General features: G+C 40.7%; 1 protein-coding gene across 3 annotated transcripts in view; it reads right to left on the reverse strand.

Moving 5' to 3' along the window:
* Nucleotides 1-1,899: 1,899 nt before the first annotated feature.
* The window catches only part of LOC112227236 (nuclear receptor-binding protein 2), a 55,505-nt gene continuing 40,919 nt past the window's right edge, over nucleotides 1,900-16,485 (reverse strand). For 2 of the 3 annotated variants that reach the window (XM_042308181.1, XM_024392129.2), the window contains 9 exons: nucleotides 14,923-15,018; nucleotides 11,321-11,453; nucleotides 7,659-7,761; nucleotides 7,497-7,547; nucleotides 4,528-4,657; nucleotides 4,083-4,136; nucleotides 3,035-3,098; nucleotides 2,352-2,407; nucleotides 1,900-2,040 (listed from right to left, as the gene is read on the reverse strand). In XM_042308181.1, coding sequence (XP_042164115.1) covers nucleotides 1,951-2,040; nucleotides 2,352-2,407; nucleotides 3,035-3,098; nucleotides 4,083-4,136; nucleotides 4,528-4,657; nucleotides 7,497-7,547; nucleotides 7,659-7,761; nucleotides 11,321-11,453; nucleotides 14,923-15,018 — 777 coding nt within the window. In that variant the 3' untranslated portion in view covers nucleotides 1,900-1,950. The remainder of the gene's footprint in view (nucleotides 2,041-2,351; nucleotides 2,408-3,034; nucleotides 3,099-4,082; nucleotides 4,137-4,527; nucleotides 4,658-7,496; nucleotides 7,548-7,658; nucleotides 7,762-11,320; nucleotides 11,454-14,922; nucleotides 15,019-16,485) is intronic. The other variant, XM_024392130.2, reaches the window with a different exon arrangement.

Raw genomic sequence — 16,485 nt, forward strand, 5'->3', positions numbered from 1 at the left:
AATAACATTAGGGGAAATATTAAAGGTATATATGCGTCAGTCGACTAAAATTATACAAATAGGCCCCATTATACTTCAAAATTAAAAACTATTTCGCTAACCTGTACTTGTAACTTTACAAGACGCATGTGCTGCACCGGAATCGCATGTTCTCTCCTCGCTTTATCACAGTTTGATCGATGTGTGTAATTCCAGTCGATATTATACAGTTCACACTCAGGAAGTATTAGCCTACTGGAGTTAGCTATATGCTCTGTTGGGTAAATAAATGAAACTAACTAACTACATCAATGGGCTTTTATGTTTTTCTGTCGTGCGTAATGTGCAGTAGCCTATATCATATATGTATTGGATAACCGCACAATCATGTGTTTGTTTTGGTGGCTTGGGCTCATTAAATGTCTTTAATGTATATGGCGCATCAGACTTGAATTTTCGCTCAGCGGTCTATTCAAATCCAGACATGGGTATATTTATATGCTTTATAAATGATTTTTACCCGGGAGAAAAGTGATTTATTTGTAAAATACCAGGAAAATATTAAACTCTAACAGAGAAGCATGAACACGGATAAAATTGTATATGACCTACATCATTGTCCGTTCTTGTCATAAGTTGAACTCATCCCTACTTTTTTCGGATGACTTGTATATGTAGAAGACTTAACATATTTTGCTGTTTTTTTCCTTCCGTTGGACAATCATTCATCAAGCAGAGGATGACCTCCCCATTGAAAAACCATTGTCTCAATCCTGGAATCTTGGGACACAAAATCTCAATGTGTCTGTACCCTCACCTTGCATGTGAGAGTGAGAGTTTTAGATTAGTTTTCTTTATGGGGTCATTGCCAAGGCTGCACTGTGTGTGTAAAATGGAGCCCAATAGGTTATTATGGACAAAAAGGCCTCAATGCAGCAGTAAATGTTGAAGACCTTTATGTTCCTCGTATTGCTTACTTTGTCCACTGTCTCTTGCTATAATTCTAAACAAGGCCATTGACATCATCTGTGCGGAGAGACAGAGGCATTGAAGTGGCCAAATGTAGTAGCTCTCCTAGCATAGTCTTATCTGGCTTGAGTTGGTTGGCACTTCTGTTTAGTAGAAAGAGAGATCGCTTCTCACTTCTGTTTAGTAGAAAGAGAGATCGCTTCTCACTTCTGTTTAGTAGAAAGAGAGATCGCTTCTCACTTCTGTTTAGTAGAAAGGGAGATCGCTTCTCACTTCTGTTTAGTAGAAAGAGAGATCGCTTCTCACTTCTGTTTAGTAGAAAGGGAGATCGCTTCTCACTTCTGTTTAGTAGAAAGGGAGATCGCTTCTCACTTCTGTTTAGTAGAAAGGGAGATCGCTTCTCACTTCTGTTTAGTAGAAAGAGATCCCTTCTCACTTCTGTTTAGTAGAAAGAGATCCCTTCTCACTTCTGTTTAGTAGAAAGAGAGATCGCCTCACTTCTGTTTAGTAGAAAGAGATCCCTTCTCACTTCTGTTTAGTAGAAAGAGATCGCTTCTCACTTCTGTTTAGTAGAAAGAGAGATCGCCTCACTTCTGTTTAGTAGAAAGAGATCCCTTCTCACTTCTGTTTAGTAGAAAGGGAGATCGCTTCTCACTTCTGTTTAGTAGAAAGAGATCCCTTCTCACTTCTGTTTAGTAGAAAGAGATCCCTTCTCACTTCTGTTTAGTAGAAAGAGAGATCGCCTCACTTCTGTTTTGAGACAGCGTTTCTTGATGCTTACATTTGCCACACAGATTGAAGCGCTGACTTGGCTCTCTTCCCTTACAAGCCTCACAAAAACAAAAATCTGGCACTTCCTAGTCCTGGAATGTTCACTCTTAAAGTTCCCCCACTAATTGCCCCCAACCCCCTTCCCCTCTGTCCCTAAATTCTCTTTCTTGTTGTAGTTTTCCCAGGGTCCAGATCCCCCTTGGGTCAGCAGCATGTGTCGGTACATCATCACTATGCCAGGGAAGACTCCTCCAATGGCGGCCCGGCCCAATGCTTACACAGGGCGTCTTCCAGAAAGCCCGCCAGCTTCTCACAGTCCTCCTGAAGAAACAAGAGACCAGAAATAAGGGGTTATATATTAAGGGACGATATTTAGTTGCACTTTATTTTAAAGGTGCAATGACCAAATATTTAAAACAGGTTTGATTCTTTGGGATTCATTCAAATAAGTCCCACTAGGCACCATTTGGTATCAGGTAATTATCAAATTGTGTCAAATTTTTCAAAGTAAGTACCAGAAAAAAAACGAAAAAAAACCTCAATACAAAAAAACAATACTTCTGTATAAATACTACAGATTTAAGGCTGGCCTGGGTTGAGTTTAATCAATCAGTGTCTTCTGCTCCTCTTACCTCACTGATGAAGGCGAAGTGAACCAGCTCACTAGCCAGGTCTTTGGAGCTGTCAGCTAAATTGGAAAACACAAAACAGCCACCAAAAACCTTAACATATAAAGATCCTCAACCAGTCCTACAGTTAAAGGGGCCCCTATTACTGCCATATATTATTTGCTAGCAGTTACTGAAGTTTGTAGTGGCTGTTTAGATAAAAACCAAACCACCGATTCCACTCCTGGCCCATAGACTACTTTCAGGTTGAGGAAACATCTAACCTCAAATAAAATCCTGAACTTCCCCTTTAAAAACTGCATGCGATCAACTGAATAACCCAATAGATGGAGCTGTATATCTGCATTTGTAACAGCCCCTCTGTATATTGGCATGTGGTTGTTAACTTGGTATCTGGTACTAGGTAATTTATCTGTTGATCTACAGTGGAGGGGGAGGGGAGGCTAATTCAATGAGTTAGTGGCCGTTACTGTGGAAACACATGGCCTTGTCAAGAACATGAACCCCAACTGTGCCACGTCACAAGCTGTTTTTAAATTATTATTATATATATATATTTTTTTAAATGTCTCCGAAACCAATCTACCCAGTCTATAGGACCAGGAGATTAATGTACATCCTGTTTGGTTAATACGACGTCAAAAAGTAACGTTACAATAACGTTGTTGAACGTTGGATTGACTTACTAGGCAGAACGTCACAGTTCAGCTGCCGTTGGAGCTTGTCGTCCATCTTCAGGAGGAGAGAGAGCTGCAGACAGATAACAGAGAATTCAATTCAAATGTATTTTACAACTCCTTGTATAATTAAAAAAAAAAATTTGAATTGGTTTTTATTAGCTATTATAAAATGGAGAGGTGCGAGTGTGTGCACTGGGTCAGATTTGAACCAATCCCAACTCTCGTGCATACTGTACGTAAGTGCCGGGGGCTTTGATTTATTACATTTGTTTTTATTTCACCTTTATTTAACCAGGTAGGCTAGTTGAGAACACCTTTATTTAACCAGGTAGGCTAGTTGAGAACACCTTTATTTAACCAGGTAGGCTAGTTGAGAACACCTTTATTTAACCAGGTAGGCTAGTTGAGAACACCTTTATTTAACCAGGTAGGCTAGTTGAGAACAAGTTCTCATTTAAAACTGCGACCTGGCCAAGATAAAGCATAGCAGTTCGACACATACAACACAAAGTTACAGATTGGAATAAACAAACATACAGTCAATAATACAGTAGAAAATGCAAATGAGGTAAGATAAGGGAGGTAAGGCAATAAATAGGCCATGTTGGCAAAGTAATTACAATATACCAATTAAACACTGGAGTGATAGATGTGCAGAAGATGAATGTGCAAGTAGAGATACTGGGGTGCAAAGGAGCAAGATAAATAAATACAGTATGCGGATAAGGTAGTTGGATGGGCTATTTACAGATGGGCTATGTACAGGTGCAATGATCTGTGAGCTGCACTGACAGCTGGTGCTTAAAGCTAGTGAGGGAGATATGAGTCTCCAGCGATTTTTGCAGTTTGTTCCAGTCATCGGCAGCAGAGGACTGGAAGGAAAGGCGGCCAAAGGAGGAATTGGCTGCGGCACTAACCACACAAACCAAGATGTTTTATTGTGCAATTATTTGTTGCCTGTAGTTATAAAAGCTCACACTTTTACATTCTAGCAACACTTCTTTGTTCCTTTTAAAATGTAAGTTGTTGTAGATGAAAAAGAACAAAAACTCACATGACTTCTGGTGCCTTCCTCAGTGAACTCCAAGTTACAATGCATTTGGACAACCTGTACAGTTTCAAGCATGACACAGAGAGAGAGAGAGAAAAAAAAAATCTGCTCAACTGATTTCCAACACTTGTTTCATGACCATAGGGCACCACCTTGAAATTGAAAGCAGACAAAAAGAAGGTTCATTTTAGTGCCTAAGTGTCTTACTTAAGAGCACAGCGGCAGAAGATAGTACCGTCTGGTATCTAAAACCATGAACATTCCGGTTGCCAGTTAAAGAGACTGTATAGTTGATAATTGTTTACCCCAACATTTTGGTTGGGTGTTGCCGGTATGGTTCATATACAGTACATATGCTATAAAACACTTTTTCTTTTTTGACTGGCCCGGGATTCGAACCAGCAACCTTCTGACTACTGGTCTGCATGGAACCCCTCATATAAATTACCTTTCTGGTCTCCATCTCCTGGGGCTCCGGGCTGGGAGTCTTCACTGTCTCCATGCGCTCCTGGAAGATGGACAAGGTCCGGGGCATGGTGAGGCCCCGCTGGAAGTTCATCAAGGGATAGATCCCATTCCTAGTGAGTACACAGTAAGAAAGAGCCAATCCAATCAATTGAAAAACAGACTAAGTGAGTTAAATCATGTGATGTACAGTCTTTACTTTAAATACTGACTAAATGCCACAGTCAGTATGAAAAAGGGGGAAGGGACAATAGTCCCTTGGAAAATCTTAGTCTTAATTGAGTTGAGTAAATTGATTTTTTTTTTACATTAACATTTTAGTCATTTGTCAGACGCTCTTATCCAGAGCAACTTACAGTTAGTGCGTTCATCTTAAGACAGCTAGGTGAGACAACCACATGTCACAGTAAGTACATTTTTCCTCTAAGCAGCGATCGGCAAAGTCAGAGCTACTAAGGAGAAGTGATAGTTATAAACATATGTGGCGGCCATCATAGCACCGGACGGTTCTAACATCAACCGGAAAGTCAAACAAATTTAGGATTAAAAAGAGGTTTACTATGTAGATCATATTTCATTTAAACAGGCGAGTCAGTTAACAGATTCTTATTTACAATAACGGCTGGCAAGTGGCGTGGAATAAGTGCAGCAATAAATAAAATAGCGGCCAACTCGAATAAAACACAACATAAATGTGTGTATAAGCATCCAATTACAAAGCAGACAAGAGATGGATAGAGGACACAATTGAATGCCAGTTGTGGGCGCAAGCTGCCAAGGTCCGATCTGGATCCAATCGTAGGTAATTTGATTTGTTTATACCAGATATAGGAGCTGCAGATGCACACCCATAACATTTGATGATGAGCAGACCAACAGAAATTAGACAAACATATCTTACCGTAATCAACCAAGGTTTCGGTACACAGTTTTTTTCCCCCCTTTATATTGCATCCCTCCTTCCTGATCAAGGTTTATATCCTTGATAATTTAGTATGTATGTATGTATGTATGTACAGTTGAAGTCAGAAGTTTACATACACCTTAACCAAATGCATTTAAACTCAGTTTCACAATTCCTGACATTTAATCCTAGTAAAAATTCCCTGTTTTAGGTCAGTTAGGATCACCACTTTATTTTAAGAATGTGAAATGTCAGAATAATAGTAGAGAGAATGATTTATTTCAGCTTTTATTCCTTTCATCACATTCCCAGTGGGTCAGAAGTTTACATACACTCAATTAGAATTTGGTAGCATTGCCTTTAAATTGTTTAACTTGGGTCAAATGTTTTGGGTAGCCTTCCACAAGCTTCCCACAATAAGTTGGGTGAATTTTGACCCATTCCTCCTGACAGAGCTAGGGTAACAGTCAGGTTTGTAGGCCTCCTTGCTTGCACACACTTTTCTGCCCACACATATTCTATGGGATTGAGGTCAGGGCTTTCTGATGGCCACTCCAATACCTTGACTGTGTTGTCCTTAAGCCATTTTGCCACAACTTTGGAAGTATGCTTGGGGACATTGTCCATTTAAGATCCATTTGTGACCAAGCTTTAACTTCCTGACTGATGTCTTAAGATGTTGCTTCAATATATCCACATAATTTCCCCTCCTCGTGATGCCATCTATTTTGTGATGTGCACCAGTCCCTCCTGCAGCAAAACACCGCCACAACATGATGCCGCCACCCCCCTGCTTCACGGTTGGGATGGTGTTCTTCAGCTTGCAGGCGTCCCCCTTTTTCCTCCAAACACTTCAATCTTTGTTTCATCAGACCAGAGGACATTTCCCAAAAAAGTACAATCTTTGTCTCCATGTGCAGTTGCAAACTGTAGTCTGGCTTTTTTATGACAGTTTTGGAGCAGTGGCTTCTTCCTTGCTGAGCGGCCTTTCAGGTTATGTCAATATAGGACTCGTTTTACTGTGGATATAGATACTTTTGTACTTTTGTTTCCTCCAGCATCTTCACAAGGTCCTTTGCTGTTGTTCTGGGATTGATTTGCACTTTTCACACCAAAGTACGTTCATCTCTAGGAGACAGAACACGTCTCCTTCCTGAGCAGTATGATGGCTGCGTGGTCCCATGGTGTTTATACTTGCATACTATTGTTTGTGCAGATGAACGTGGTACCTTCGGGTGTTTGGAAATTGCTCCCAAGGATGAAGACTGAGATCTTTCTAAGGTCTTGGCTGATATCTTTTGATTTTCCCATGATGTCAAGCAAAGAGGCAGTGAGTTTGAAGGTAGGCCTTGAAATACATCCACAGGTACACCTCCAAATTACTCAAATTATGTCAAAGCCATGACATCAGTTTCTGAAATGTTCCAAGCGGTTTAAAGGCACAGTCAACTTAGTGTATGTAAACTTCTGACCCACTGGAATTGTGATACAGTGAAATAATCTGTCAGTAAACAATTGTTGGAAAAATAACTTGTGTCATGCACAAAGTAGATGTCCTAACTGACTTGCCAAAACTATAGTTTGTTAACAAGAAATGTGTGGTGTGGATGAAAAACACGTTTTAATGACTCCAATCTAAGTGTATGTAAACTTCTGACTTCAACTGTATATAGTACCAATCAAAGGTTAGAATACATACTCATTCCAGGGTTTTTCTTTATTTTTACAGTTTTCTACATTGTAGAATAATAGTGAAGACATCAACACTATGAAATAACACATATGGAATCATGTAGTAACCCCCCCCAAAAAAGTGTTAAACAAATCTAAATATATGTGAGATTCTTCAAAGTACCCACCATTTGCCTTGATGACAGCTTTGCACACTCTAGGCAGTAAAAATAAAGAAACATCCTTGAATGAGTAGGTGTCCAAACTTTTGACTGGTACTTTATGTAATGTAATCTCAGGCTGAAGCAGCCTTCTACTTTTAATGATCAAATAAATTAAATCCAATAAACTTTCTGTCCTCCAACGCCCACACTTACTTTACGTCCTCCAGAAATTTGTCCAGTTCTAGCGGCGAAACATTCGAGTACCTTTAGGAAACGATGAGAAATGGGACAGCATGAGTAATAACATCAACAAATCACCTCAATCAAACAGACCTTGGGGTCTCTGCCTGGGGACGGGTTTTTCTCCATCCTTACTTGATCTCCACCCCGGGCCGGTCGCCATGCTTGATCTCAGCCATCACACCACTGGGGTCGAAAGTTCTGGTCTTCTCTTCAAGGCAGTTATCATGAAGCTGATCTGTTAAAAGAGGGAATGCATTTAAGACTACCGTTATGTGATTAATATGGAGATTATTTTATTGGATTGACCTCTAGAAGAGAACTTCAACTTTAACGTGACAGTGTCAAATGGATATTGGACTCCTAACCTGAAAAATAAAACATGTGGGATTGTATTCACAGTGGACTAAGTAACAAAATCCTAAAATATTGTTTTTGACAAAAATATACAGATTCACAATGTATTTGTGAACCTTTCAGAAAGCTGGGTGTACAATAGACGTCACTACTTCACAGGGGAGGCATTTGAACATTTTTGAAATTAAAACGTTTTTTTAGCAAAGTGCCTTTTTTGAGCATCTCAATTTATGTGCCGTAATAACAAACTCATATGTAATCTGTAAATATAAATAAAATGTGAAATCACAAAGCTGTTTAGACAAAATCTTGCCTAGCCATCATGAATGGTTGAGATAATGAGTGGGCTGGGACATTCACAAGAGGGTCCGTTCTGTCACGCAAGTCTTCTCTGTCAACTGGCACTTCATGCACTCTGCTACCGCAGATATTTGAACGATCCATAGGATTTACTCATATTTTCATCATGGACAACATGCAAAGTGTAGCTACAGCTTTCAATACCAGTTTTGTCCTGAATACTGCTGCTGGTATCGACACAGCTTTGTCTTCTGTGGCTAAAGCACTTTGGACTGGTTGAAGCTGAGTGGGAAGAATTATTTTGAAAGTGTGTCTGCTGTGAATCATCATAATCTTACACCGGTAAGAGCCTACAGTTAAAATACCAAGATAGCTACATGAACATGCGTTATTCTCTCAACTATATCAAAAAGTAATTTTCATAGCTAGCTATTGTTACACATATATAGCTATCATGGCGCCAGAGATGGCTGACATTTTACATGCTCCTAACCAAATGTGGGTTTTTTTGCGTTGTTTGTAACTTATTCTGTACATAATGTTGCTGCTACCGTCTCTTATGACCGAAAATAACTTCTGGACATCTGAATAGCAATTAGTCACCACGAACTGGCAGAAGCTTCTTTTTTTAAATTTTATGAGCCTGACGTGAACGACATACTGCTTTCCTGGGAACAGGCCCAAATCCGTTCACTTGCATGAAGATAAGAGGGGGGAAAAAAGAAGAGTCCTTCTGAAAATTTGTAGGCGATCAAATAAACTCCCACTGCCTTCCGTTCTACTTGCTAACATGCAATCATTGGAAAAGAATAATCTTCCTCGTAGGTCGGCGATTTAACTCCCAACGCGACATTAAAAACTAATATCTTATGCTTCACAGCGAATCGTGGCTGAACGACGACATCATCATACAGCTGACCGGTTATACACTGTGTGCGTAGAACAGCGGCGTCTGATAAGACAGGGGGGTATGTAAACAGCTGGTGCACGATATCTAAGGAAGTCTCAAGGTTTTGCTCGCCTGAGGTAGAGTATCTCATGATAAGCTGTAGACCACACTATCAGTATTTTTCGTAGCTGTCTACATACCACCACAGACCGATGCTGGCACTAAAAGACCGCACACTGATTCCTGCTTACAAGCAAGAATTAAAGCAGGAAGCACCAGTCACTCGGTCAATAAAAAAAAAAGTGGTCAAATGACGCAGATGCTAAGCTACAGGACTGTTTTGCTAGCACAGACTGGAATATGTTCCAGGATTCCTCCAATGACATTGACATTCTGTAAATTGATGTGGCTCTGTGCAAATTCACGGGATGTTTTGGAGGCAAAGCCATATGTAAACTGAGGTTGTAAACTGAGGTTTGGATATAAATATGAACTTTATCGAACAAAACATACATGTATTGTGTAACATGTTGTCCCGGGAGTGTCATCTGATGAAGAATATCAAAGCTTAGTGATTAATTTGATCTATATTTCTGCTTTTTGTGACACCTCTCTTTGGTTGGAAAATGGCTGTATGCTTTCTGTGACTAGTTGCTGACCTAACCTAGTATATGTTCTGCTTTCGCCGAAAAGCCCTTTTGAAATCGGACACTGTGGTTGGATTAACGAGACGTTTCTTTAACTTCTCTAGGGGAAAGCATTTGGAATTTTTGATGAAAAGCGTGCCCAAATTTAACTGCCTTCTACTCAGGCCCAGAAGATAGGATATGCATATCATTCGTAGATTTGGAAAGAAAACACTAAAGTTTCCAAAACTGTTACAATAATGTCTGAGTATAACAGAACTGATTTGGCAGGGAAAAACCCGAGAAAATCCATTCAGGAAGTAGGATTTTGTTGTTGTTGTTGTAGTTTTCTATTCAATGCCATTACAGTATCTATCCATTGACTTAGGACTCAAATTGCAGTTGCTATGTCTTCCACCAGATGTCAAGTCTTTAGAAATTGTTTCAGGCTTGTGTTCTGAAAAATGAGGGTGTAAGAGCAGTCTGAATGAGTGGACCCTGACGTGTCACAGAGCTTTTTCATGCGCAATCCCGAGAGTGTGCCTTTCTTGTTTACCTTTTATATTGACGACGTTATTGTCCGGTTGAAATATTATCGATTATTTAGGCTAAAAACAACCTGAGGATTGAATATAGACATCGTTTGACATGTTTCTATGAACTTTACAGATACAATTTGTATTCTTTTGTCTGCCTGTTTTCGGATATAAAGAGACACTTTATCGAACAAAAGGAACATTTATTGAATAAATTAATCTTCTGAGTGCAACCATATGAAGATTAAAGGTAAGTGATTAATTGTATCTCTATTTAGTTGGATTCACAAGAAGTTAATCTTTAAACCTATGGAAAATAGTTGTATCTTTTCTGAATTTTTATAATGAGTATTTCTGTATTTGAATTTGGCGCTCTGCAATCTCACTGGATGTTGGCCAAGTGGGACGCTAGCTGTTTTCTTCTGTCTTTTCTTTTTTCTCTTCAGTTCATTCTCTTGAGACATTTATTGGGGGGGTTCTTGGGGGTGGGGAATGGAATTCCCGGGGGCGGAGGGTCTGTGGGGGGGGGGTCGTGTTCACGTTTTTTGACCTGGTGGTAGATCGGTCAACATGCCCCCTTGAGCAGGGCATTGACCCTGGATGCTTCTGTGTGTCGCTCTGAATGGGAATCTGTTGGATTACTGGTATGATGTAGTTATTGAGCGGATTCACTGCAAGTATATTGTATGTTTCGAATATTCAATAAAATGAAAAATAAAGTAAATATTTAAAAAATATTTTTAAATGTCATAGTGTTAATGGTTTGCCTAACTTGGTGAGATAATGTTCAGAGAATCCATTTTGGCAATTTGGTTAAAGAATACCTTTTGTGAAAATATTACACATTTTTAAAGCGGCATTACTCCCCCATGTTTTTTTCAACTACAGGGTATGATATGCCATTTTGAAGCGCTGAGTCTGTACTTTTATCCAATGTAAAAAATAATAATAATAAAATTCGAATTTTGGAAAATAAGACTGAAAAGAGATGGTCACATTTGCATTCAACTTTCAGTATGGGGGTAAACGGCAAAAAAGGGGATGTTTCTGACAAGAATCTAAATGTACCTCTGATGTGACATTACTCACACTGATAGTTGATAAAGCAGTGGGCAGCCAGCAGCTTAAGAGAGTGCACCTCAAACAGGACCCTGTGAAACAGCAGGTCATGGGCCGTGGGTCTCTTCTTGGCGTCCATGCGTACACACGACTGGGTGAACTCCTGTAACAGACGAGGGAAAAGGGAGGTGCATGGAGAGTTACTACTACCATGGGTGGGATTGTGGGTGGAATTGGGTGGAATTGTGGGTGGAATTGTGGGTGGAATTGGGTGGAATTGGGTGGAACGTGGTGATTTTTAAATACACAGTGGATTCTGAAAAGTATTCAGACCCCTTAACTTTTTCTACATTTTGCTACATTACAGCCTTATTCTAAAATTGATTGAATAAATGTTTTCCCCTCATCAATCTACACACAATACCCCATAATGACAACACAATACCCCATAATGACAACACACTACCCCACAATGACAAAGCAAAAACAGGTGTTAAAAAAAAAAAACATTTATAAAAACTAAAATACTTTTACATAAGTATTCAAACCCTTTGCTCATGTGCATTCTGTTTCTATTGAGCATCCATGAGATGTTTCGACAACTTGATTGGAGTCCACCTATTGTAAACTCAATGGATTGGACACGATTTGGAAAGGCACACACCTGACAGTGCATGTCAGCGCAAAAACCAAGCCATGAGGTCGAAGCAGTTGTCTGTAGAGCTCCGAGACAGGATTGTGTCAAGGCATAGGTCTGGGGGAAGGGTACCAAAACACTTCTGCAGCATTGAAGATCCAAGAACACAGTAGACTCCATCATTCTTAAATGGAAGAAGTTTAGAACCACCAAGACTCTTCCCAGAGCTGGCTGCCAAGCCAAACTGAGCAATCAGGGCAGAAGGGCCTTGGTCAGGGAGGTGACCAAGAACCCAATGGTCACTCTGACAAAGCTGCAGAATTCCTCTGTGGAGATGGGAGAATCTTCCAGAAGGACAACCATCTCTGCAGCACTCCACCAAATCAGGCCTTTATGGTAGAGTAGCCAGACAGAAGCCACTCCTCAGTAAAATGGCACATCACAGCCAGCTTGGAGTTTGCCAAAAGGCACCTAAATACTCGCTGACCATGAGAAACAAGATTCTCTGGTCTGATGAAACCAAGATATACTCTTTGGCCTGAATGCCAAGTGTCATGTCTGGAGGAAACCTGGCACCATACCAACTGTGAAGCATGGTGGTGGCAGTGTCATGTCTGGAGGAAACCTGGCACCATCCCAACGGTGAAGCATGGTGGTGGCAGCGTCATGCTTTTTCAGTGGCAGGGACTGGGAGACTAGTCAGGATTGAGGGAAAGATGAACGGAGCGAAGTACAGAGAAATCCTTATTGAAAACCTGCTCCAGAGCACTCAGGACCTGGGAAGGTGATCCTTCACCCCAGTCTAACAGGACAACGACCCTAAGCACACAGCCAAGACAACGCAGGAGTGGCTTCAGGACAAGTCTCTGAATGTCCTTGAGTGGCCCAGCCAGAGTCTGGACTTGAAAAGGATCTAACATCTCTGGAGAGACCTGACAATAGCTGTGCAGCAACGCGCCCCCCTCAAACCTGACAGAGCTTGGGAGGATCTGCAGAGAAGAATGGGAGAAACTCCAAATACATGTGTGCCAAGCTTGTGTCATACCCAAAAGGACTTGAGGCTGTAATCGCTGCCAAAGGTGCTTCAACAAAGTCCTGAGTAAAGGGTCTGAATACTTATGTAAGTGATATTTCCGTTTCTTATTTTTAATAAATTAGAAGAAAAAAATCCAAATCTGTTTTTGCTTGGTCATTGTGTGTAGATTGACGGGAAAACGCCCCCAATTTAAATCAATTTTAGAATAAGGCTTTCCGAATGCACTATACTATGTGTAATATATACAGTGGGGCAAAAAAGTATTTAGTCAGCCACCAATTGTGCAAGTTCTCCCGCTTAAAAAGATGAGAGGCCTGTAATTTTCATCATAGGTATACTTCAACTATGACAGACAAAATGAGAAGAAAAAAAAATCCAGAAAATCACATTGCAGGATTTTTAATGAATTTATTTGCAAATGGAAAATAAGTAATAATATCACTAAAGTTCTGTCTAGCAACAGAGATGTATTGGCTGTTCAGATGTGTAAGGAGGAGACTCTGCATAGGAGAAAGGATTAAATACCAGTACTTGTGTGTATATGTCTTTGTCTGTTCAGCTGTCTGACCCTTTGGGTGAATAAACTTTGTTGAGCTGTCTGAGTTTTTACAAAGGAACCTTTGGGAACTGAATAAACTTTGTTTGAGCTTTAATAAAAAGGAACTGGGTATTTGAGTTTTTACTGGGTATTTAGAAGGAACTGGATAATTAGAAGGAAGGAACTGGGTAAAAGCTGGGGAACTGGGTAATTACTGGATAATTAGAAGGAACTGGGTATTTAGAAGGAGCTGGGTATTTAGAAGGAACTGGGTATTTAGAAGGAGCTGGGTATTTAGAAGGAACTGGGTATTTAGAAGGAGCCATAGCCTCTGGTGATTGAAAGAAAGATGGCGTGTAACGTTACATATAGCATTACGGCTGCTGACATCTTTCCTACAATGTGCTTATATAAAAACGACCTGTCATCTTTCACCGAGTTACTACAAACACTTGGTAGGAAGGAAGAAATGTGTCATGGGAATTAGAGAGAACCGTGGCTTTCAGTGACTGACGAAGATGACACATCGACAGTTTGACTCAATGTATTATAGTATTGTAGCAGCTGCCAACTTTCCTTCACACATTTACCACTACAGTACAATTAATCCCTAGGAGTTGTATAATTGGAGATTCTAATATTCCATCATTATTGGTTATTAGTCCCAATTTTTCCAGAATGAACACCCAGGGGTTAAAGTCATTGCACACCACTGCATTACGGCAGTGTGTCTTCTTAAATTTACTTTTGAGATAATGCTGGCATCCTGGCGGAAGCAAACCATTTTTACTGGGGCTATGTTGTGCACGTTCAAATGCTGAAATAAGTGAGCGTTGCAAGGTGGAAGAGAATATACCAGCTAATGTAGCACTAACCCAGCAGGTCAAATTTGGCACATGGCACCTTAATGATGTTTTCTGGTTGAGATGACGTCATTATTGTTTTTTTTATCTGGTCACACCGGTTGTATACGTTTTGTTAGCGTCTTTTTAGACGTGTTGTTAATGTCTTTTTAACAACCGGAAAAATCAATTAACAAAAAAAAACTTTTTATTCAAGCAGTATTCAACAGTGGAGGCTTCTGAGGGGAGGGCAGCTCATAACAATGGCCGGAATGGAGTCAATGGAATGGAATCAAACACGTTGTTTTCATGTGTTTGATTCCATTATATTCCCTCCATTCCAGCAATTAGACTCCATTTCAGCCTTTATTACGAGCCGACCTCCCCTCAGCAGCCTCCACTGGTATACAACCAGTATATGGTCCCCATGTGGCTCAGTAGGTAGAGCATGGCGCTTGTGTAAATATGATTCAGGTGTAAATAGGAAGTCATAAAATAACTAATATGAAAAGCAACCAGGTTTTGCCCTGTGGGAAATGCCTAAACGCCAGGTATGCCCACTACTCCTGTGCAACTTGCCTTTATGAGTGGGTCCTCTAACGACTGGGCGGCGTTGGTTATAGCCTCTTTGGATACCACAGTGTCCCCGTTAGCCTGGATCTCCAACACTGCCATCTAAAGTTGGGGAGGACAAAAACAAAAATGTGCTGGGTCGTGTTAATTAGGACAACAACGGTAAAACAGAAAGCTAAATGGGCGGGTCTTATTATCATGACCAAGGCTAGATTGTCCCTCCCTCTTTCAATCTGTTTTCTTCCGTTTGGTACCTAATGAACATGACCCTTATTTTGCATTTGTGATTAATATTATGCGTCAGTAGGCAAAAAAAAAAAAAGGAAACATTTTTATTCGGAAAATGAGAATGGCTTATCAGACGAGTTCAGGTAAAACATCAGAATGTTTTTTCCTGTTTCGTGTATAGACTCCCTTTTTTCCCCCTACTGTGTTATTGACTTGTTAATTGTTTACTCCATGTGTAACTCTGTGTTGTCTGTTCACACTGCTATGCTTTATCTTGGCCAGGTCACAGTTGCAAATGAAAACTTGTTCTCAACTAGCCTACCTGGTTAAATAAAGGTGAAATAAAAAAATAAAAAATAAGTGTCTATTGAACATAACATAAATATGGGTTTCAATTAACATCTTTGACACACACACACACACACACACACACACACACACACACACACACACACACACACACACACACCTCAAATTTGTGGATTCAGCTATTTCAGCCACAACCGTTGCTGACAGGTGTATAAAATTGAGCACACAGCCATGCAATCTCCATAGACAAACATTGGCAGTAGAATGGCCTTACGGAAGAGCTCAGTGACTTTCAACGTGGCACCGCCATAGGAGCTTGTTGTCCTGACACCACACTGCCAGCTCTCTGACCTCCTCGCTACAGGCTGTCTCAACAGTCGGTGATCAGGCCTACCACTGTTGTGTCGCCAGCAAACTTGATGGCGTTGGAGTCGTGCGTGGCCACACAGTTGTGGGTGAACAGGGAGTACAAGAGTGGACTCAGGACGCACCCCTGAGTGGCCCCCATGTTGAGGATCAGCGTTGCAAATGTGTTGTTGCCTACTTTTACCACCTGGGGGCAGCCCGTCAGGAAGTCCCGGATCCAGTTGCAGAGGGAGGCGTTTAGTCCCAGTGTCCTGAGCTTAATGATTAGCTTTGTGGGCACTATGGTGTTGAACGCTGAGCTGTAGTCATTGAAAAGCATTCTCACATAGGTGTTCCTTTTATCCAGATGGGAAAGGGCAGTGTGAAGTGGAATTGAGATTGCGTCATCTGTGGATCTGTTGGGGCGGTATGCGAATTGCAGTGGGTCTAGGATTTCTGGGATGAGGGTGTTAACATGAGCCATTCAAAGCACTTCATGGCTACAGACGTGAGTGCTACAGCGCGTTAGTCATTTAGGCAGGATACCTTCGCTTTCTTGGATACAGGGACTACGGTGGTCTGCTTGAAACATAGGTATTACAGACTCAGTCAGGGAGAGGTTGAAAATGTCAGTGAAGACACTTGCCAGTTGATCCACCCATGCTCTGAAAACACGTCCTGGTAATC

The sequence above is a fragment of the Oncorhynchus tshawytscha genome, linkage group LG28 (genome assembly GCF_018296145.1).
Source record: "Oncorhynchus tshawytscha isolate Ot180627B linkage group LG28, Otsh_v2.0, whole genome shotgun sequence".
In the NCBI taxonomy this organism is placed as follows: Eukaryota; Metazoa; Chordata; class Actinopteri; order Salmoniformes; family Salmonidae; genus Oncorhynchus; species Oncorhynchus tshawytscha.